The sequence below is a fragment of the Sus scrofa genome, chromosome 8 (assembly GCF_000003025.6).
Source record: "Sus scrofa isolate TJ Tabasco breed Duroc chromosome 8, Sscrofa11.1, whole genome shotgun sequence".
Taxonomy (NCBI): Eukaryota; Metazoa; Chordata; class Mammalia; order Artiodactyla; family Suidae; genus Sus; species Sus scrofa.
The window spans coordinates 30,339,788-30,362,702 of NC_010450.4; the positions used below are offsets into that span (position 1 = coordinate 30,339,788).

General features: G+C 42.5%; 2 protein-coding genes across 4 annotated transcripts in view; one reads left to right on the forward strand and one right to left on the reverse strand.

Moving 5' to 3' along the window:
* The window catches only part of TMEM156 (transmembrane protein 156), a 53,210-nt gene extending 50,364 nt beyond the window's left edge, over positions 1 to 2,846 (reverse strand). Inside the window, exon 1 of one of the 3 annotated variants that reach the window (XR_002346603.1) lies at positions 2,681 to 2,842. Coding sequence is in view for 2 of the 3 variants with exons in the window: in XM_013978595.2 (XP_013834049.2) it covers positions 2,681 to 2,768 (88 nt within the window). In the remaining variant the exon portion in view is untranslated. Of the gene's footprint in view, positions 1 to 2,680 lie in introns of all 3 variants that reach the window. The other 2 variants (XM_013978595.2, XM_003128922.4) reach the window with 2 other exon arrangements.
* Positions 21,797 to 22,915, forward strand: part of KLHL5 (kelch like family member 5) — a 79,147-nt gene continuing 78,028 nt past the window's right edge. The window contains 1 exon segment of the mRNA XM_021101108.1: positions 21,797 to 21,888. The gene's annotated coding sequence lies outside the window, so the exon portion shown is untranslated.

Genomic DNA, 22,915 nt, shown 5'->3' on the forward strand with positions numbered 1-22,915 from the left:
CCTTGGGTTCCTAGTACCGTTAGACACTATTTGTAAGTAAAAGAATAAGTAAAAGATCACTAAGATTTATATGAGTGAGTTAACCAGGTCTCTCTCATAAATACTGTAAGTCTACCAAAAGCAGGTTGGTGAAGACTCTTGCTGAGAACAACCCAGCTCCCTTAATTGCAAGAAGCTCTGAATAAAAATGTTCTATTTCTATTTTCAAATGCAATGTAAGAGTGTGACACCATTGTGTTAACTACTGTATCTTAGTAAACGCTGCCTTTCCAATAAAGTGAAAGCTAGAATAGGCGAGCTTGCCATTAAACTTATAAAAGCTCCAAACGCCATTAAAGAAGTTGCCCTTCTTTGGTAAAGTTAGACTGAATCGTTTATGCTATGTAATTATAATAATTGAGTATTCTGAGCAATGATTATTCAGAGACTCAGACACATTCTTGATAAATGATCAAACAGAGGGCTCTATTTTTAACTTAGGCCTTCGGAAGGTTTATTATTTCAAAATCAAGTCTATTAAACTTTGTAAATACGTGATTCCTCATTAAGATTCCTTTTGAATTCATTTGACATGTTAAAAACAATCTGTAAATAATTTCTAATAATTCATAAATAAAAATTACTTAATAATATTTATCTTAGAAATTAAAGTGAATAGAACATAAGAAAAAAAATGAAAAAAAAAAAAAAAACCCAAGTAACTGATAGGGAGGGTAAGACTACAGGGGAGACTCTCAAGGTTAATTTTAGCACTTCTAGAATACTTTTATCTTCTAAATAATCTTACCAAATATTTTATTTTATGAAGTATACTAATTAACAAGTCATTTCATTTCATAAGGCAACTAGTACTGTGATTAAAAATTACTTTAAAAAAAGGCAAAGCAATTATGTGTCCTTAGTTTAATCAATGTGGGACTGTATCAAATGAGGTGACATGAACTGGCCCCTGGTGGTCTATAAACCTTTATAAAATGGAAACCTTTTTATTACACTATTGCATGTAAAACATTTTGCTTAATAACCAATTTTCATTTCTGGTGGCTCCATGCAAAATTCCTTCTACCCCAAAATGACATTAGGACAAGATGGTGTTTTTCAGTCATGTTTGTTTATTGGCCCCAAGCAGATTTCCTTTGAAATGAAATTCTCCAACAAATCTAACACTCCAAAAAGAGTTGGAGGAAATATCTACATAGCCCTTGGGCCAAGAAAAGAGAAATGGCAATTTTAAGTTTGAGGAAGTAGTAAGGATAATATTGAAAGTTATTGCAATCAGTTAGGAAACTAAGAGAACAAAATCATTATCAGTGATGGTTGATGATGGTTGAGACATCGGCCCCCCCCAAAGAAAAACTTTAACGTGCTGTTGTAGTCACCATTTCTCATAAAACACCAATCAATAGTTAGCAAATAGATCATTAAATCCTTTTAGGCTGGTTACCTGGTTTTCATTAGATCCCATCTGACTTTTTTGGAGGTTCTCAAGACATCCCTCTGACCTACCTTAGACAACTATCAATACTCTCAGCGCATTTAGGTTAAAAATTGAAATAGTTTATCTCCATCTCAATTCTATTTTTATATTTTCACTCAGTGAAATCAAGCATTAAAAATATATGCTATGATTGCTTGATCTAAGCGGCATAATGGCAGAAAACCAAGAGAAATTTGAAAAATTCAATTGCTCACAAAAGTGTACTTTCATAGTGTTTATTTAGCAAAAAAATAAAAATAAAAAAGTATCTGCTACTTGGAATCATGTATATGCAGTATTAAATGATCATTGCAATATGTCATCAAATGTAATTAGCAAAAATATTTTTATCTGGCCACTTAGTCTAATATATGTAACAATAAATCATTGCAAAAAGTTATCTAATATAAGCTTTTCTCTGATTTTAATCAAATTCAAGTAACTTTTTAATGATAGACTATAACATTTTCTTTTTACTTTTTCTTATTAAATTCTAGGGAGCACAATTCCCATTCAAACATCCACACTAATATATTTTCAAAATTTTTGCTGACATATAAATGTAGTTTAAATTTACATCTATTTATATTCCTATCCTAGGTTTCAACAATCATATCACAATTTTCTGAAATATTCAAAGTTAATTTTGTTCCATTTTTCTCTAGTTATAAGTATACACAGGCAAACATCTACTTAAATTTGCACACATCTTATTTTAGTTGTATTTTGAAAAAAAGCTAAATGTTCTTTTTCTTTTTCTTTTTCCAAAAAATGACAGTAAGTTACTTGTGTGAAGTAGTGGTGATGGAGGGAACTCAAGCACTGTTAACATAGCAAATGTTAGTTGCTTTACAAAATAAATCCCAGAATGTAAAAGCATCCTTAACACTGTTCTAAAAGACATTTTCAGAGAGCAAATCATATGATGAGATTATTGTAAACTCAATATGTGAAAGCTATACTACAGATTTTGGTTGTTTTTTTCATTTTTTTAAAAATTTTATCATTGTATGCTACAATAAAGCGCTTACTGTACCATGTAACAGTCAACTACAATTGCAATCTCAGTTTATTAGCTTTTCAGACCCAGAACTTTAGCCCATGCAGCATAAAGCCAAAGAAAAAGATCTTTCCTGTAACCACTAGCTGACATAATTTTTTTTAACTCAAAAAAGGAAAACTAGATTGTAATTAAATACTCACCTCTTGGTGTCTTGAAATATTCTGGCAAAATTAAAATGAACATGATCACTATTGCCAAAAGTAATTTAAGGAGGGCTGTTTTTGTCATGTCTATTCACATGACACATGTGTTCCCCTCAAGTACATTGAAGGCATACTTCTTCCTGGTTTAAGTTTCATTTCTGAGGTACTTTAAGTGCATGCATTTGCCTCATACTCATTTCCTTTTTGGTAAGACTTTGTAAAAAGGAGGGCTTGAACTGAGACTTCTTCATTTTGAGTCACTTTCCACTCAGAAAACTTCTTCTTCTTTTTTTATTTTTTTTTTTTTAGGTTTAAACTTCCTTTATTTCTTTGCTCATTTACTTTAATGAAATTATATTATGATTCTGGTTGAATCTATATTCAATCTTTAATGGCTATGCAAATATTCATGGCTGAGCCAAGCATGTTATGTTTGTGTTTCCTTCCTTGTGTACATATTTTGTTTTTCCTGGAGTTCAATTACCCCTGTCTTTTCATTCATTTACTTTTTGTTGAGTCTCTAAGTCTCTTTTTTAGCAGTTCTTTAAAATTCTGTGTGATTTTCTGAGGATGAGCTAACCCATGAGCTCTGCATTTTTTCCTGAAGACATTCCTTCTGGAAGGTTCTGTCCTCTTCTGTCTGGATTGGTTAATCAGATCCTGCATTATTGTCATCATGGGACTTTACTATCATCTTGAGAATGATGTGCTTAATCCTAATTTCTGGATCCTGTAGCTTTAGTTTTCTTAAAGATTTTTCAGATCTAAAAATGTCTTGCCTATGTTCTCAGCTGTATGATAGGTGGGCTTGGTATAGAATTCTCGACTGAATTGTCACTCAGGATTTTGAGGTATGGCCCATTGTCTGCTAGCTTCTAATGGTACAGATAAGTTTGTTGACCTGATTCCAAGTGTTTTCTTATGTGACCTATTTTTTCCAATCTCAGGAAGTTTTAGAATCTTTATCTCTGGTTTGAAATTTTGGAATTTCACATTTATATGGCTTGATGTAGATACTTTTAAAATTCATTATGCTAAGCACTGAGTGTGCCCCTTAAAACTCCATCAGTTCAACGGGCATTTTTTGAATTAAATACTTGAGAATTTCATCCTCTTGTTTCTTCTATTCACTCTTTCAAGAATGCTGTTAGGTTCTGGCTTTTCAAGATTATTCTGATTTTTTTTTCTTATTTTTCAATTCTATTCTTAATCTCCTTGTATCTTCTACTCTACTTTTACCGTTACTTTATCATCCAGACCTTTAATAGACATCTTTTTTCCAAGGTTTTATACATTTCTAAGGGGGTCTTCTTTTAATTTAGTCATTTTAAATTGTAGCTTATTTCTGTTTTAAGGTTAAAATATATTTCTTTAAAGATATATGAGGGAGAGTTCCCTGGTGGCCTAGCAGTTAAGGACTCAGCATTGTCACTGCTGTGGCTCAGGTTTGATCCCTGGCCTGGGCAACTCTAAGAAAACTATCTTCTATTAGCACTTTCAAAATGTCATCTAAGCAACAGGAGTAGAGAAATGATCTCAAGAGGTAAAGGGGTCTTTTCCTCATTTAAATTTAAATCTATTTCCCTATGCTCACCAAACTGTGTGAGTAAAAATAAACCCACAATACAATCACCAAAATGAAATGATGAATATCAGTTATGTCTAGGTTACAAGGACATCATTCATTCATTCACTTATTAATTGATGGTTGACTCCCTTTTACATGCCAGGCACTGTCCCGGGTTCTGGGGTTCAGAAAACAACATGTCTCAAGACAGTAAACAGTACAGTGTGTAAGGATAAACTAAAGACACCTGCAAGATTTTGGTTCTACTTTACTGCTTTGTATAAAAGCAGAAGAACGGAACTTGTCATTATACCTATATACACTATGATTATTAGTTCAGAATCCACATTTTCCATTCCTGTTTCTTTTTTTTTTTTTTTTTTTTTTTGTCTTTTTTGCTATTACTTTGGGCTGCTCCTGTGGCATATGGAGGTTCCCAGGCTAGGGGTCGAATCAGAGCTGCAGCCCCCGGCCTACACCAGAGCCACAGCAACATGGGATCCAAGCCGCGTCTGCAACCTACACCACAGCTCACGGCAACGCCGGATCGTTAACCCACTGAGCAAGGGCAGGGATCGAACCCTCGACCTCATGGTTCCTACTCGGATTCGTTAACCACTGCACCACGACGGGAACTCCCATTCCTGTTTCAAAAGAAGATATCTCATTATGATAATCCCAGTGAAATAAAGTGCATTGTCTTAGAATATAAATGAAGGATAGGCAGAATTCATGGTGAATAAAGAATCTGTGCAAAGGAATATTTTTATTCCATTGTTTTTTTTGTTTTGTTTTGTTTTTGTTTTTTTGTCTTTTTGCCTTTCTAGGGCCGCTACACCACAGCCACAGCAACTCGGGATCCGAGTCGCATCTGCAACCTACACCACAGCTCACAGCAATGCCGGATCCTTAACCCATTGAGCAAGGCTAGGGATCGAACCCGCAACCTCATGGTTCCTAGTCGGATTCATTACCCCCTGCACCATGATAGGAACTCCCATTGTTCTTCTTCTCTGGTTTTAAAATAATAGATACTAGATATCTCCCATCATTTTCTCCCTACCCACACCCTCTCGTACCCTCACCATCCATTTCCACTTATCCTATATCTTGATCTTGCCCATCCACCTGGGGGCTTTATGGAACAATGGGAAAGCCAGGAATAGGAAGTAGGGAACAGAGGTCATGTTCTGAATATATTGCGAAAATGAATTAATTTCATTTTCATCTGATCAGGGACAACAATTTGATGGGCAAATGGGAATCATGAGTGAAGGGGACTTAGGACCAGGGTCTAAGAACAGTCAAAATGGGAGTAGGGAGTTCCCATCATGGCTCAGTGGAAACGAATCTGACTAGCATCCATGAGGACGCAGGTTCAATCCCTGGCATCGCTCAGTGGGTTAAGGATCTGGTGTTGCTGCGAGCTGTGGTGTGGGTCTCAGACGTAGCTTGGATCCCGTGTTACTGTGGTTGTGGTGTAGACTGGCAACCATAGTTCTGGTTTGACCCCTAGCCTGGGAACCTCCCTGTGCCATGGGTGTGGCCCTAAAAAGTAAATAAAATAAAATAAAATAAAATAAAATAAAATAAAATAAAATAAAATAAAATAAAATAAAATGGGAGTAGACTTCAGACATGACTTATTTCATGAACAGCATCAAAGATCATTCAAAAGGCGTTCCTGCCGTGGCTCAGAGGTTAACAAACCCAACTGGGATCCATGAGGATGCAGGTTGGATCCCTGGCCTCGCTCAGTGGGTCAAGGATCAGGCATTGCCATGAGCTGTGGTGTACGTCGCAGACATGGCTCCGATGGCATTGGCGTTGCTGTGTCTGTGGTGTAGGCCGGCAGCTGTAGCTCCAATTCAGCCCCTAGCCTGGGAACTTCCATATGCCACGAGTGTAGCCCTAAAAAGCAAAAAAAAAAAAAAAGGATCATTCAAAGGAAGAGAGGAATTGATGAGAGTTTTGGCCTGCCCTAAACTGGACTGAGACATAATATCAGGTGGCGTCTTCAGTAGAGGTGCCGGTAGGGACCGATAGGAAACCGTGTTCCTTAATTCTCCCCTTATCAAAAAAGTATTTATTTGATATAGCATCACATCAGTTTAATCTCTGGATTTCTTTTTTTTTTTTTTTTTTTGTTTTTTTTTTTTAGGGCTGCATTCATGGCATATGGAGATTTTCAGGCTAGGGGTCAAATCGGAGCCACAGCTGCCAACCTACGCCACAGCCACAGCAACGCCAGATCCTTAACCCACTGAGCGAGGCCAGGGCTTGAACCTGCATCCTCATGAATGCTAGTCAGATTTGTTTCCACTGAGCCACAACAGGAGCTCCTAATTTTCTTATAAAGGCAGTTAAACCACGTCCTCTTTCATCTTGCTTTTATATTTTTTTTTAATTTTGATTTTATTGAGACTATCTTTGTTAGTGTCTCTTCTATGAACAATAGAGCTTTGGTTCATTTGATAATTCTTTTGTTCATTATAAATTTTATGGACTTGTGAGGTTTTAGTGTGTGCGCAGTGCTATTTCTTATGACCTACTTCTTTCCTCCTCACCCCCTCTCCCCCAGTGTGAGCTCAGCCTGGTCTTCCTATTCTTGAGCACCTAGAAGACAGCTTCCCTAGCTGCTCCATGGGTCTTTGGTCAATGATGGTCTGGTTCATATTATCTGCAGCTGGCTTCTCTGGTGCCACGCAGATGGAGGATGTCAGGAGACTGGTCCAGGGTCCTGAAGTCCCTGACCATGCCTGGCTGCTCTGAGAATGTAGGGAGTGAGCCTCTCATATCTGGCCTATAACCCACTTGCTGGACACCAGTGCGTCCTCTACGATTTAGCAAATCATGAGAAATTTATGATATTACCTTCTGATAGTTCAGGAATCTTTTATTGTCCTCAACTGTTCTACTATATTTTAATCTAATTTTTATAAATACGTTTGATCTTTCTGCCTATGGTTACTAACAGCTTAAAATTTTCACCAATGACAAGTTCCAAATATCCCGTCAAGTCCTCCAGGACTCAATTACAAGGGTGAAAAAGGTTGTAGTGTCTTGCTTTTTTTCTTTAGTGTCATAATTTATCCACTAAAATGTTTTATTACTGAAAGTTCCACATAAAGTAGGTCATTAGATATTTGCATTTTAAACACCAGTGGTCACAAAACTTTTTAAGAATTAAGCTGCAGTATCTTGTGGGTAATCTAACTTAAAATGATAGTGCCCTAGGGCATTCCCATTGTGGCTCAGCAGAAAAGAACCTGACTAGTATCCATGAGAATATGCGTTTGATCCCTGGCCTCGATAACTGGGTCAGAGATCCAGCATTGCCATGAGCTGTGGTGTTGGTTGCAGATGTGGCTTGGATCCCACATTGCTATGGCTATGGCATAGGCCAGCAGTTGTGGCTCCTGTTTGACCCCTAGCCTGGGAACTTCCATGTGGCACGGGTACAGCCCTAAAAAGCAAAACAACCAACCAAAAATTAGAAATAAAGGAAAGAGGTTGTGCTAACTCTTTACATTTTATTTTGAAGGTAGAACTGAAGCAACAGAAAAGTTGGAAACAAATATGCAGGAGACAGGCCTCTAGCGTGTGTAAGAAACTTTCACAGTGTTATTTGCGGCTTTGAAGGACAAAAGATGCAGCAAGTGCTAAATCTTTAAGTGTATGACTCTGGGTTATTGTTAGAATTTCATGTGGGTATTTGCCCTCAAGCCAGCGGATTCCCAGAGCTTGAAAAGCCAGGAAGAGTAAAGGGCACTCTTTTTCAGATGCCTACCCCCCCACCCCATCCCTGCTAGGTCTCTACTGTCACCTCTCTGTCAGCCCAACATCTACACTCCACAAAGTAAGTTATTTCTAAAGACTTTACTCAAATTTTAATGATCCTTAGTTCAAAATTCATTTATCCATATTCTGTCATTTTAAAACTTTTTTTTTTTTTTTTTTGCTTTTTTAGGGCCACACCCTTAGCATATAGAAGTTCCCAGCCTAGGGGTCCAATCAGAGCTACAGCTGCCAGCCTACACGACAGCCACAGCAACACTGGATCTAAACCCATCTGGACCTACACCCCAGCTCGCAGCAATGCTGGATCCTTAATCCACTGACGGAGGCTAGGGATTGAACTCGCATTCTCATGGATACTAGTCAGGTGTGTGACCACTGAGCCATGATAGGAACTTCAACAAACTATTTTATATAGTACCACCATATGAATAGTCACATGCATAAATCTTTGTGTGAGTCTGATCATAGCAAAGAATTACAAAAAAAGAAAAAACACTATAAAGATTTTTGGAGTTCTTGATTCATATAGACCACTGTCTTCCAGATGATTGTGTCAACGTATGCGCTACACACAATGCCCTTGGGCCACTGGACTTCAGCACTGGCCATTTTATTCTTTTAACCTTTGTCAATTTGAAAGGGAAAAACCCCAAGAATTTGTTTGCATTTGCATTTCTTTTTTTGCTAGTAAGTCTGAGCATTTTTCATGTTTACTGGCAACTTGAATTTCTTCTCTTGTGAATTGTGTCATCATGTCATTTATTGAAGCGCTCACATCCTTGTTGTTGCTTTATGGGTCTCTATTCTCTGTTGGAAATATGTATCATTTGCCACATATGTTGCAAACTTTTTTTTCAGGTTGTCACGTCCCTTTTTGTTTTGCATATGGCGGTTTTCTTCTCCCCCAACTATGTCGTGACAGCTTCCAAAGCACCTCCACAAATATCAGATTATAAAAGGAGGATGACTACAAATCTGCTGTTACTCGTCCACTGTGGGCTTCTCCCTCCTACCTCAGTGAAGGAATAAATCTAAAATGCAAGAGACTGTTGATATTGTACTAATGTTCAACTTTCCTGAGTCTTATATTTCATATTTGAGACTCGGGTTCTTGAACTACTTTAATGTATCTATACTTGTAATCAACAAAAGTCTTAAATAACTATACATTGTATGTTGGATACAGTTTTTTAAAATGACATAATCCTTAATCTCAAGGAGCTGCCTCTACCAGGAAAAGAAGAGCAACATTTTTTTTTTTTATCTTTTTAGGTCACACTCGTGGCATATGGAGGTTCCCAGTCTTGGGGTTGAACCGAGCTGTAGCCACTGGCCTACACCACAGCCATGGCAATGTGGGATATGAGCCACATCTGCGACCTACACCATAGCTCATGGCAACACTGGATCCTTAACCCACTGACTAAGGCCAGGGATCGAACCTGTGTCCTCTTGGATACTAGTCAGATTGTTTCTGCTGAGCCACAAAGGGAGCTCCACAACCTGCTTTTTAAAAATAATAAATAAGGAGTTCCCTGGTAACCTAGCAGGTTAAGGATCCTGCACTGTCACTGCTGTGGTTCAGGTTGCTATTATGGCATGGGTTCAATCCCTGGCCCAGGAACTTCCACATACCACAGGTAGGGCATAATAATAATAATAATAATAACAATAATAAATGACAAAATGATTTTTGGATTTAGTGTCTATGTAGTTATTTTGTATATGAAATATACACTTGATGTAATGCTTTATATGAGCAATTTTTAAAAAATTTTTTCCTTGTTGAAACTACCCTCAACCTGCTCACTATATAGTCTGTGGAAAGATCTTTTGCGGTTAACAAAAACAATAGCAATGCTCAATTTATTGAACATTTACTATTTGCATTACCCATTGTTGATCTTAAACAGTTAGACTGCCAGTTATTTCTCCAACCAAAACCAAAAATGAGTTTATTCAAGATCAGCAAAAAAAAATGCACTTCAGAGTGTGCAACCACAGTGAGCCATGAGCAAGTCCCCCAGCAAAAATGGAAATGAGAACTCTTTCAGAGAGGGGGAAAGGAAGTTGAAAGCTATAGTAAACAAAGAGTCCTTGGCTTTTCATTGGCTGAGTTGTGACCCTCTCTCATTGGCTGAGCTCTTGCCAGGCCAGAAAAGTAGTCTTTCTTCTTCCTGCTGAGCTCTGCTCTTGCTGTAGGGCCAGCAAGCTGCCCCCTCTGGTCTCCCAAATCTATTTAATTGAGGTTTCTGTTTATTAATTTTTATATTATTTCAGGTTTTATATGGATTATTTTAGTCCATCTCCAGCAACTTTCTGAGGGAGTTTCTGTTGTTGCTCCAATTTTATAGCAAAGAATTTGAGGTGGAGAGAAGTCAGGTAATGTGTTTAAAATCACATTGGTAATAAACAGTAAGGCTTAGTTTCAAACCCACAGACTCTGACTGCAGACCTAGTGTTCTCAGTCACTGTGTATGCCCCCAGTTTCAGACTGTATGAGACCACGCATCTGTCAGGAAGGATCACTTATAAAATAACACTAATAGCAAGCACAAAGGTAGCCCTTTCTGTGTGCCAGGTACTGCTCCAGTGCAGGGTTTCTCATGGGCGGCACTACAACCTTCTGGGCTGGATAACTCTTTGTAGGGGCTGTCCTGTGCATTGTAGGATGTTTAGCAGCAGATGCCAGTAGCAACCCTCCCCACCCAAGTTTTGACAATAAAAACAAAACAAAACAAAATGTCTCCAGACAATTCCCCAGATGTCTCTGGGGTGGGCAAAATCGCGCCCAGCTGAGAACTACTGCGCTAAACCCTTCATTTACATGAAGTCGTTTAATCCTCATAACAACCCTATGAAACAGATACTGTCATTATGTCCCTTTCACTCCAGACCAGTTCTACTCTGGGTAATCTAATCCACCAGAAAGTGAATTTAAAAGACAATTCACAATCTGGATCATCTTAATTACCTCTAATTGTATTACTTGCAGATGAATCACCTACTTGGGCAACTGCAGAGATTCCTGGATTAACACATTTTGTTGGGGGGAAATAATCTTTTTATTAATGAGATCTGCCTAAGTATAGAGAGGGTGTGGGGAGAAGCGCCACTGTCCTCCTTCATTTTGTAGTTCATTCACCAAATAGCTCCTGACCACCGACTGGGTTAGGCTGTGTTTCTGAACCCTGGAGATGAACTGGCAAGGGAAGCAAAGCCCTGGCCGTCACATCCTAGTGGGAGAGCACATACGTTCCAGTGACAGACAACAATCAAGAAAAGAAGGACAATGGTTTGTTTTCAGTTAATGTTAAGTGTTCTGAAAAATAATAATAATGCAGAGTATGATGTGCTAACAGAGAGCTGGGCAAGGTACATGGTGGTTCAAATAGGCTTTGTCTTTTTTTTTTTTTTTTTTGCCTTTTCTAGGGCCGCTCCCGTGGCATATGGAGGTTCCCAGGCTAAGGGTCGAATCAGAGCTGTAGCCACCGGCCTACGCCAGAGCCACAGCAATGCAGGATCCGAGCCGCGTCTGCGACCTACACCACAGCTCATGGCAACGCTGGATCCTTAACCCACTGAGCAAGGCCAGGGATCGAACCCGCAACCTCATGGTTCCTGGTCGGATTCATTAACCACTGCGCCACGACAGGCACTCCATCAAGAAGGCTTTATATGATTTCTTTTACAGGGCACTGGGGAAATGCCAAAGCCCAGGGGTTGCGAGAGGCTGGAGGCAGAGGGAAGGGCTGACTACAAAGGAGCACGAGGGAACTTTCAGGGAGATGGAAATGTTCCCTATCTTGATTATACCTGGACAATGGCAATGATGAGACCACTATGCCCAGCTCTAGCGCTGTACACTACAAAGGGTAGATTTTACTCTACATAAATTGTAGCTCAATAAATATAATCACACACAACCCCCTTCCGCCACACTCACTTTTTACTGTTTTAGAAATGGAGATTACTGGAGTTCCCTTCGTGGCTCAGTGGTTAACCAACCCGACAAGGATCCACGAGGACATGGGTTCAATCCTTGGCCTTGCTCAGTGGGTTAAGGATCCGGCATTGCCGTGAGCTGTGGTGTAGGTTGCAGACGAGGCTTGGATCCTGTGTTGCTGTGGCTGTCGTGTAGGCCAGCGCCTACAGCTCTGATTCTGCCCCTAGCTGTGAACCTCCATATGCTGCACCTCTGGCCCTAAAAAGACCAAAAAAAAAAAAAAAAAAAAAAGGAAATTATTGAGAAAGGGGGTGGGGTGTTGTTTCTGAGGCTGGGAGTGTGGGCCAGAACTTAAGCTGGAGAGAAATCCAGAGAGAGCCTCAGGTCAGGCCAGCAGGAGACCACAGCGTTGCCCCTGCCTGCCTTGTTACCGTCAGTGGCTGTCGTGAGGCTGTTGCACAGGAACTCAGGGCATGTGGGCACACAGGGGGTCACCCCTTAGCAGCCAGTTCAGCCAGGCCAACTTGGGATATACAGCCAACCTCTCAGAGAACCGGAAAAGGTGCTCAGCTTTGTTCAGACCGCAGGCTGCGGTTCATTGAGCTGCCTTCTCTGCTCACCTCCCCTCTGTGGCAGATCTGGTTTGCTCTGCTGCCACCGTGTTTTGAACTCTCAAGACTGGGCAGAGTTCACCGGAGGTCTTCACCCACAGGCCTCCTTCACGTGCCCAACCCATACATGGCTGCTTTGCCTGCGCTGTCCCCACCCATCACCCATGACAGGAAAAGCAGAGTCTGTTTTCACTAACAAACCCCGCTGCTCTGAAAGATAGCAGCTTGTGCAGGAAGGAACCTGTTGGAGCCACTTTCCTTAAAAGGAGTATGAGGCAGGCTTGTCTGCCCAAGCAGTGCCCGCAGAGAGGGCAGGCGAGAACGGAAAGCCACCCTGGAATGGGATTCCTGGGACAACTGTTGTATTTCAGTCTCTGGGAACAAAGTTTCTGGCAACTAACTGGACCTTGAAATGTATTACCATGCTAATGACATGTATAAAGAACTAGACAAGCATATGGAAACATTCCTCGTGATGCTAGAGAATAACAACTTTGACTCTTTGGAAAATCGAGTAAAATCGACTGCTGAGCATCTAAATGTTTTAGGTCCAAGAGATAGGTCCAGCCTCAGATTAAAAAAAAAAAAGGCTGTAGCAGAAGGGTTACTTCGAATCCTTACTAATACCATTTCCTGGTTTTTGCTGGCAATGGAGAGAAGGAGAATCAAACATATTCATAACTTGATATTGAAATGCCCTCTTGTTACAGCCAGTTTTGTTGTTGTTTTTTTTTTTTTTTTTTTAATCCAAGGCTGGATCTATTGCATCTCATACTCTGAGATGCTGAGCAACTAATTATGCTCTATTTCCTAAAGAGTCAAAGGTTGGTTGTTTTATTCTAGCATCATGAAGAATGTTTCCATTGTGCTTTTCTATCTCTTGATGACCTGCAATCTGTAAGTAATGTTATTTCTTGATTTTCTTGGGGACAGAGGGGAGGAGAATGAAATGTTTGTTTTCTTCCTTCTTTGTCTTGCAAGACCATTGACTCTGAGACTGTCTTCGAATGTGTGCAGTGTGTGCCACCTTCCAGTCACCCACTCGTTTTATATCTCAGGTCAGCTGCTTGTTACTCAGCCAGAATCTTTACTCAAGAATTCCATGCTTGGAGTTCCCGTCATGGCTCAGTGGTTAACGAATCTGACTAGGAACCATGAGGTTGCGGGTTCCATCCCTGGCCTTGCTCAGTGGGTTAAGGATCCGGCGTTGCTGTGAGCTATGGTGTAGGTTGCAGATGTGTCTTGGATCCCGAGTTGCTGTGGCTCTGGTGTAGGCCGGTGGCTACAGCTCCGATTCGACCCCTAGCCTGGGAACCTCCATATCCCGGGGGAAGCAGCCCTAGAAAAGGCAAAAAGACAAAAAATAAAAAAATAAAAATAAGGGCAGTCGTATAAACAGTGTGCTAACCACTTGCTGTGTTGCAGGCCCGGGGCTAGTGCTGGCTCTGTGTTACCCCATGGGACCCCCTCCGTGAACGCAAGTGGGAAGCACCAACCCCTCTTCTACCCTTGATGCCGCTGAGGCCTAGAGAAGCCGTAGGACCTTTTTCTCAGGATCCCCGTCTGCCAGCCCCCATGGAGGCACCAGGCAGCCCCTTGGGGGGGCTTGGTTCAATCTCCCCCAAGGTCTTCTTAGCTTCCCCGCCTCCAAAGGTGGAGGAATCCCTGCCACCTTTCCGATTTTTCTGCTTCCCAGAAGCCTCGATGTCTCCAGAAGTTTACTGAGCTTCTGCCGCCTTGCTGGGAAGGATGTCGCAGACATTCTGGGAACCCAAGGACTTCTTGGCTCTGTCGTGTTCCTGCTCTCACAGAGGCTATTGTGCTGGGGGATGGACCCTTGACCACACACGCGCCTGGACTCCAGAAGAGATGGCCCCACATCAGCTCTGTGCCTTCCTGGGGTGGGATCTAGAAGAAGTTTGCAGAGGTCATTTAGTTCATCGCTTCATCTTTAGCACAAGGATGCTTCTTTTTTTCTCACACCGATTCCCCAGTATGATTACACATCAGCTTTTCTCAAAATGCTCAGAAGACTTTTCATTTTGACTTAAGCCAAATTGGCCTTATTCTCCCCCTATCAAGACCAGGATTGGAGTTCCCCTGGTGGCGCAGAGGAAACGAATCGGACGAGTATCCATGAGGATGCACGTTTGATCCCTGGCCTTGCTCAGTGGGTCAAGGATCTGGCATTGCTGTGAGCTGTAGTGTAGGTCATAGATGTGGCTCGGATCCCATGTTGCTGTGGTTCTGGCATAGGCCAGCGGCTACAGCTCCAATCGACCCCTAGCCTGGGAACCTCCATATGCTGCAGAAGCGGCCCTAGAAATGGCAAAAAGACAAAAAAAAAAAAAAAAAAAAAAAAAGATTCCATGCTAAATACAGTCCCTGAATCCAGAATGCAAGTGTGAACACAGAAGGATGTGTGTACTTTGAAAAAAGATGAACACAATGGAGGAGAAGAGGAAGCATGATAACTGATAAGAACTTTTCAGTTGACGTAAGTGTCTGAATCATCTTTAATATTCTCACTCAAACAAGCAGCACAATGCCTTCCGTGCTGTAGGCACCATCCATCCTCTCTGGTAAGGATTGCTGCATGAACATCCCATAAGCAAACTGTCACCACATTGACAAACCTAAATGCTTAACCCTGTATAGTGGATAGAAATTTGTTTCCTGAGACCATTAAAACAGAAACCAGATGAGTGGTTCCATCTGTTAAGCAGTGAACCCAGAAGTAACATATCAAATAGGAAGATACACCCTGGAATACTTCTTAATGCATAAGAAATCAACATCAATTAGCAATCTTGCAGCTCTTATTTTTAAAAAGTGAAATGACTATATGGAAACACTGGAAGGATTTGGGGTTGTTTTTTTTTATTATTATAGTTGATTTATAACATTCTGAAAATTTCTGCTATACAGCAAAGTGACCCAGTCATACACACACACACACACACACACACACACACACACGCACGCACACACACACACACACACACATATTCTTTTTCTGACATTATCCTCCATCGTTTCATCACAGGTGATTAGATATAGTTCCCTGTGCTATACACCAGGATCTCATTGCTTATCCACTCCAAATACTATAGTTTGCCTCTACTAACCCCAAACTCCCAGTCCATCCTCCTCCCCCTCTCCCCTTGGCAACCACTAGTCTGTTCTCCAAGTCCATAAGTTGTTTCTTTTCTGCGGAAAGGTTCATTTGTGCCATATATTAGAGTCCAGATATAAGTGATATCTTATGGTATTTGTCTTTCTCTTTCTGACTTACTTCACTCAGGATGAGTCTTTAGGAAGAATTTTTTTTTAATACACAAAAATAAATGTAAGTACTTTGTATTCATTCCCTTGCTTTACAAATTTATAGAATCCTAAGTTAAGGACCTCTAAAGTTTTATGAAACTGGTAGCATAACATAAATTAGAGGAAAGTTTCTATTCACCCGCATATATTATAATGTTAAGGGGTAGAAACGATCATACTCTAATAAGTTGCTATTCTCAAGTCTTCATAGGTAAGGGGGTTTTTCCTTTCATGCATTCATTATTCTTTCACTCAACAAATATTTTTGAGTGCTTGCCATCCGGGACTCTCAGCTAGTCAGAGAGACAGATAAGTAAACCTATGTTCATAACCCATCAATTACCTGCTACAACAGAGGTGCATGCAGGGTCTTATGGGAAGACAGAGGAAGAACACGCACTGGGCCTGGAGGATTCAGAGTGAAGATCACCAGAGGAGGTGCCCCTTCAGTTGAATCTTGAGGGACTCATGCAAGCAGAGATTGGAAAGGCAGGGCGTCCCAGATGGAGGAAACATACTTAAAAGTACAGCTACAGGGAGTTCCCCTCGTGGCTCAGCGGTAACAAACCCAACTAGTATCCATGAGGACACAGCATCAATCCCTGGCCCCACTCAGTGGGCTAAGGATCTGACATTGCTGTGAGCTGCGGAGTAGGTCATAGACATGACTTGGATCTGGCATTACTCTGACTGTGGTGTAGACCTGCAGCTGTAGCTCCGGTGTGACACCCCACCCCCCCCCCCCCGCCTGGGAACTTCCATATGCTGCGGTGTGGCCCTAAAAAGACAAAATAATAACAGCAATAAAAGTATAGTTATATAATAAAAATGGACCATGCAAATCATTTCGGAATGGGCACAGGCCTGGAGAAGTAGAGAGGGGGTAGATTACAAAGGATCTTCAACCACCCAGGATGTTTGAACTTTACCTTGCAGGCAATGGAGTCACTAAAGCTTGTTAAGCAGGGTCCTGGGGGGTGAACAGAATTAGATTTGTGTTTAGAAAGATTAGGGAGACTGGCAGGAAATAATTAAATTTGGTTTACAAAACCTTTTTTTTTTTTTCCACACAGAGCGTGGTCAGATTTTCAGAGCCCTACTTATGAATGAGTGGATGGAAATACATGCATGAGAGAATGTACATTCTTTCCCCTTGGCCCCAGCACCGTACAGGGCAGGTTTGGGGTGAGGGTGGAATGTAGTTGTTTTTGTTGGTGATAAAAATTGGCTTTCTTTGTCACTTATTCACCTTATCTCAGTTCCGCCATTTTTGGCATCCACAATGACAGTCCCCTGGAAACGGGGCCGGCCCCCACCCACAATGATCACTAACCACGGAGCGTGAGCCCCAGCCTTGCAGGGGCCTGCTGAATGGTTACAGGCTGCAGGCAGGGCGGCAGGGCTCCTCCCATGAGGCCTAGCGCCCTTTGGCTCCCAGCCCAGGAGCCTGGGGACAGCCACTCCGCCTGCCAGGGGCCTCAGTGCTCCCGTGTGTGGGACTGAGCAGACGCAGGGGTGGGGGGAAGAGGCCAGTCTCCACTCAGGACTGGCTCTGATATGGCCCTATGTGCTCCGGTGGTACGTCCTGGGATGTGGGTGGATAGACCTGTTGCGCGCATCCTGGCTCTGCGCTGACTTGCTGAGTGGCATTAGGCAAGTCACGTCTTGTCCCTCCGTTGGTCTCTTTCCTGGTAGGCACTGCCAGTGAGGTCTCTTTGGAGCCGTTTCTGACTCAGGTGCCAGGTTGACCATGGCTCTGTGCTTTGAAGGCCACTGTGTCTGCTGCTGGTGGGACATCTATCATAACAGGGCTGCCCTTGCCTCTGGAGCTCCCTTTTTAGAACTGGGGTTTCCTCCAGGGCGAACCCCTCAGGCTGTCAGTGCCTGACTCTGCTGTATCTGCTGCCCGATTCTGCTGCACCCCTGTCCGGAGAGGGGCCTCCTTAGATGTTCCAGTTCCTAAGATCTAGGTCATCTGCTACTGTGAACAGAATTTATTGTAGATATAATTGTGAGTCGTTGTCTATTGCAGGGTAGTTCTTATGTGAGTGCTTTGGGGACTGAAAGATGTGATCTGCCGGTATAGTGACCTTTCCTCCGTAAAGAGAATCCCGCCTGAAAAAGGAACTCTGACATTGGGTCAGGCCCCAAGGTTCCATAGTTGGACCGGGACTCTGCCACAGCCCTCTGACTAGGGGACTTGAACAGACCTGCAAGTGCAAGGGTTGTGGTCAAGCTTGATGGCTCTCATGTGAGAGACAGAAAAATGACCCTACCATGTGGAGAATGAAAAGGAGCCAAGAGGGAAGAAACTAGGCAGATTGCCTGCAAACTTATACCTGCCCTTAAGGGATGGAAGTTTGACTCTAGAAGAATGGGAAAGATAGACGAGCAGTTGAACAAATGAAGGGAGTTACAGGTATGGCTTATATTTTCTATAAGAATTTCATTTTTATTCTTCTTTAGAACTCAGTAAAGTTCATTTTGAAAATTCTACACTGGCTTGGCTGTGGTAAGGAAAGCCAAGGAAACATTTAACTCTATTTTCCTTTATTTTTGTATTTGAACCAAGTCAAAAGAGGGGATGAATTATCCTCAGGAACCAAGAGAAACCAGAGTGAGAATGTGAGGTGAACTTCAAGGGGCACATTTGGGGCTGGGTTTACTGGCCGCCTGCTTCTACCAACCTGGAGAGTCTCCTTCCAGACGTATGATCTGCTCGTACCTTTTAATGGTCCGTATTTTCATAGGAGGCTGTTTCATGGCAAAATGTGGATGGCAGAAGTCCAGTGAAAAGTAATCCTAAAGCTTCTAAAACAGATCCCATTCCCAGGATCCAGATTTTGAACATAGATACTGTATATAAAGATATTTAAGCTTTTAATCCTCCCCACCCATGCAACTGGTAATCAGAGCAGAAAAGGACAAGTCAAACCATTTGTTTAGCATGGACATCAATACACTAGGATTAAATTCTGTGTACTATCAGTATGATACTTTAACCATATTAAAACATTGTTAACCTCACATGACTATTTTCAACTAAAGTCATTCAAGCACTCACAAAGGACTCTGTTTAGCACCACCTACCTAGTTATCAGTAGGGTAATCACAGTTTAGGTTCAATTATTCTACTTCTGATTACTGCTAAATTGTTTCATCTCAGGAAAAAATAATAAGACTGACAGCATTTTTCGATCATTACTCTCTGATTTGATGGACCCGTTTATGGGTCAAGTTGTAAGATCTCAGCCTAAATTCTTATTGTGAATGTGTCTTCAATTCCTGTTTCTTCGTATACTGCTAGAATAAGAGATTAAGAACTGCCATTTTCAAATTTTAATTTTAAATAGGGTAAACCAGGCTGTATTTTAGATCTTATTAATATATCTAAGTCATATCACTCAGTTATAAGATATATTTCAGGACAGCCCTTTGGCCCTTAATAAAAGGGGATACAAACTATCTTTCTTATGTGAAGTCATTCATTCATTCAAAAAATATTTGCACTGTGACAGACACAGGCAAATAGACACTGTAATAATTGTGCTGTAATAGACACTGGAAATGTAGCAGTGACCTCTCATGGAACTTACATTCCAGTGAGAGAAACAGATAAATGTCAGGTGGTGCTAAGTGTTGAGAAATGCGGCGATGAGGTAGGGGTGAAGGTTTGAAGCTTTTCTGTAGCATGATCAGGAACAGTGATTGAAGGAAAAGGGGGACAGTCATGTGAATGGCTAAGAACCTTCCAGAGACACAGGCAAAGGCTTTTTTGGTGAGTGCTTGGTGTGTTGGCAGAAGAGAAAGTAGTCCTCTGTGGGGAACAGCCTGAAAGCAAGCAAGGTAGGAGCATAGTCAGCCTCAGGACTTCAGGTCATAATTTGATTTGCTTTCATTGGGGTGGTGGAGCAAATAAACTGAAAATACAGATTGATAAATCAAAGAGAATAGATTTTAGGACCAAACAAATAACGTATTTATTGTGGAGGAAAAAAAAAAAGAGACATGGGAATTCCTATTTATTAAAGTAAGATTTTTTTTTTTACTGCAATCGTAATTCGATTTGATTGTAATGCTTTTCTAGCCTTTCTCATTACAAACTCAAGAGAAAAAGACTGAATTAAATTTCCAAAACTGAACAACAAACAACTATGAAACCAAACAATGAGAAGAATGTCATTTGCTGTTCCTGTGCACAAATGTTATCTCTGAGCAATCAAATGCGGGTTGAAAAAATAGTACCAAATTCCCAAAATTCAAGCTATGGGTTTACACAGCTGTCTCTTGTACTTAATTCTACTGAAGTAATTTTTATCCACACAGTTAGGTGTTATTGTAAAGAGGGAGCGGGGAGTCTCTTCCAGGTGGAGCCCTCAGTGGTAGCTTTTGTGAAGTATCTCTTCCCAATTGTAACAGTTTTCTATCAGCCCATCCACTTCCCTCTGAACTAGGAGTCCATGTCAGTGCTTCATTGTTTTACATTATATTGCTTTTTCTCACCACTGCCCCAAATGGAAGCCTAAAAATAGATCCCAGCCACCCAAAGGTGTTGCCACAATTTGGTTAAGTTATTCCCATAGTGAATTGACCCATCAGTCTTCTGGACCATTTGCTTACTTTGGGTTTTCAACACGGACACATACTGAAGATCTCCTGAGCAAATGTCATTTTGGAAGGACTGACCACATTCAACCCACACGGACAAGAGAGCGATAGCTCAGAATAGCAAACACAGAATCTGTAAATAATGAATATAAGCATTACGCTGAACAAAAAGCAAGCGAATTCCTTTACACGTCTCTCGGAGACAAACTAAGGAAACCCTTTCCCCTCCCTTACCCGCCATGAACCTCTGTGGGGGAGGGACCTTAGCTGTATTGAGTTAACATCTGTAAAGCGCTTTAGAGTTGTGTTTGGCGCTCAATAAAGTAGTTATTATTATTCTTAGCATCTAGCATATATATACATCAATATATATTGGCTAGAGAAATAAATAAGAAACCAACTTTTGTGGAATTCCTATCACCCCACCACTGGAAAACAATGATTATGGCCACAGCGTGGAGGATCATAATTGCCATGGCACAACATAGACAAACCACTACCGGAGCAGAATAATTATCAGAGTATTGCACAGTTAGGGTTGCAGGGTCTGGAGAAGAGAGGCAACTCTTTATGAGTTCTTCCAAAGCTCTAGGACAACAGAGTCTTGTTCTTCAAAGCAGCAAAAAACACAGGCCAGCTCTCTGATCGCCTTCCAGCCCTGCAGAGGGACCTCTTCCTAAACTTCCACCCCCAGGAATTACCCCTTAACCCAGTTTCAAGAGGCGGGGGGGGAACAACCAGAATCTTTGTCAGGTCCTCCGCGCCCCGCCCCCTCGGCCAGAGCCCCGCCCAGCCTGACGTCCCCCTCCCCCACAGGCTCCCCTCGCCGCAGCCCTCCCCTCCCCTCCTTGTCTCCGCCCCTTCCCCTTCTTCGCTCCCTACCCCGGGCCCTGGCGGTTCGCGGAGCCGTTCGCTGGGGAAGAGAAGCCGCCAGCGCGGCGGCAGTGGCGGTCTCCCGGGGCCAGCGGGGCGGGCGAGGAGGGGGCGGGGCCTGGCGGGAGGGGGCGGGGCGGGCATCCGCTTGGAGCGGGCCGCTTCTTGCGCCGCGCAGGGACAGACGCGCCAGCAGGCTCCCGACCCCCAGGCGCGCGCTCGCCCCCTCCCGGGCTGCCGGAAGAGTTTCTCCCCGCTGGCCTGGTACAGCTGACGGAGGAGGAGTGGCCCGCTCCCGGCTGGCCGGCGCCGGGGGTGAGGCATCTAGGAAGGGGCTGGGGGCGCCCCAGGGGCCGAGCATCCCTCTCCTCCGCCTGCCGGCCCCCGCTCCCCGCCTTCCCTCCTCCTCCCGCCCGGTCGCCCCCCCACCGCCTGTGACCCTCCCCCCCGGCCGCCTCCGGAGCCCGACGCGGTAAGTGCGACTTTCTTCTGGGCGTCGGGGAGGGGGCAGCGGCTGGCCAGCCGCGCGCGGAGGCCCGCTTCCCGATCCCACGCGACCCTTCCGCCCGGCCGCGGCAGCCCAAGCCCGTGGGGCCCTACTGCAGGCGGTCCCGGGGCGCCTCGGTCTGGAGGGGTGGGCCGGGCGGGGACCTCCCCTAGCCGCGCCCGGGGCTCGAACCCTGGTCCGGCAGCCGAGAGCCCCAGAGCGGCGTCTGGGCCGCCCTTGAGTTGTGCAAAGTTCTGGATGCGGCGTCTGTGGCCAAACGGCAGAGGCGTGTACCGCTGTCCAGAATCAGCGCTTTCTCCCCGTACTCTTGTATCAATAAAACAAACTGGAAACCATATCGGATTTTTTTAAATTGTTACCCGCAGGCTATCATAATCTAAGTTTTAAAGGAGTTAGTTGCCTCACCCTCAAAAGGGGACTTTATTTCAATAAAACCCGGCATGTCTGGTCGAAACTTTTTCATTTGGCATCAGTGCATAATTGGATCAGAAGCTGACGAAGAAAGTTTGCTGTATCAAAGAGTAAAGCATTTCTGCCCTCTTTATTATCGTTCCATTTTAAAAAATATTATTGAATAATTGATACATTCACAAAATTCAAAAACTATGAAAGAGGTATACAAAACCTCTCTCCCCACCCACCAGTATTACTAGTTTCTTGTGCATCTTTCCAGAGAGTATGTATATACCAACATCCCTTCTGCTTTAAAAAAAAAAAATGAAACTGTTGTGTACTAAGCGCCTAGCAGTTTCTGGTACCCAATAAATGGTAATTGTCTTTTCCCTTTAGAAAACAATTTAATAATTCTTTTTGGTTATTAGACCACTGAAAAACCATTAATGATTTTTTTCCTGGTTTTAAACATTGCAAATTTGATTTTATTGTGAATATTTATGTTCTATTGGCTTGTCATAACTGTAAATACTATTACACAAAGCTGACACTGATATTGTGGGGGAATGGGACAAGTAGAGAGAAATCAATATGAAAT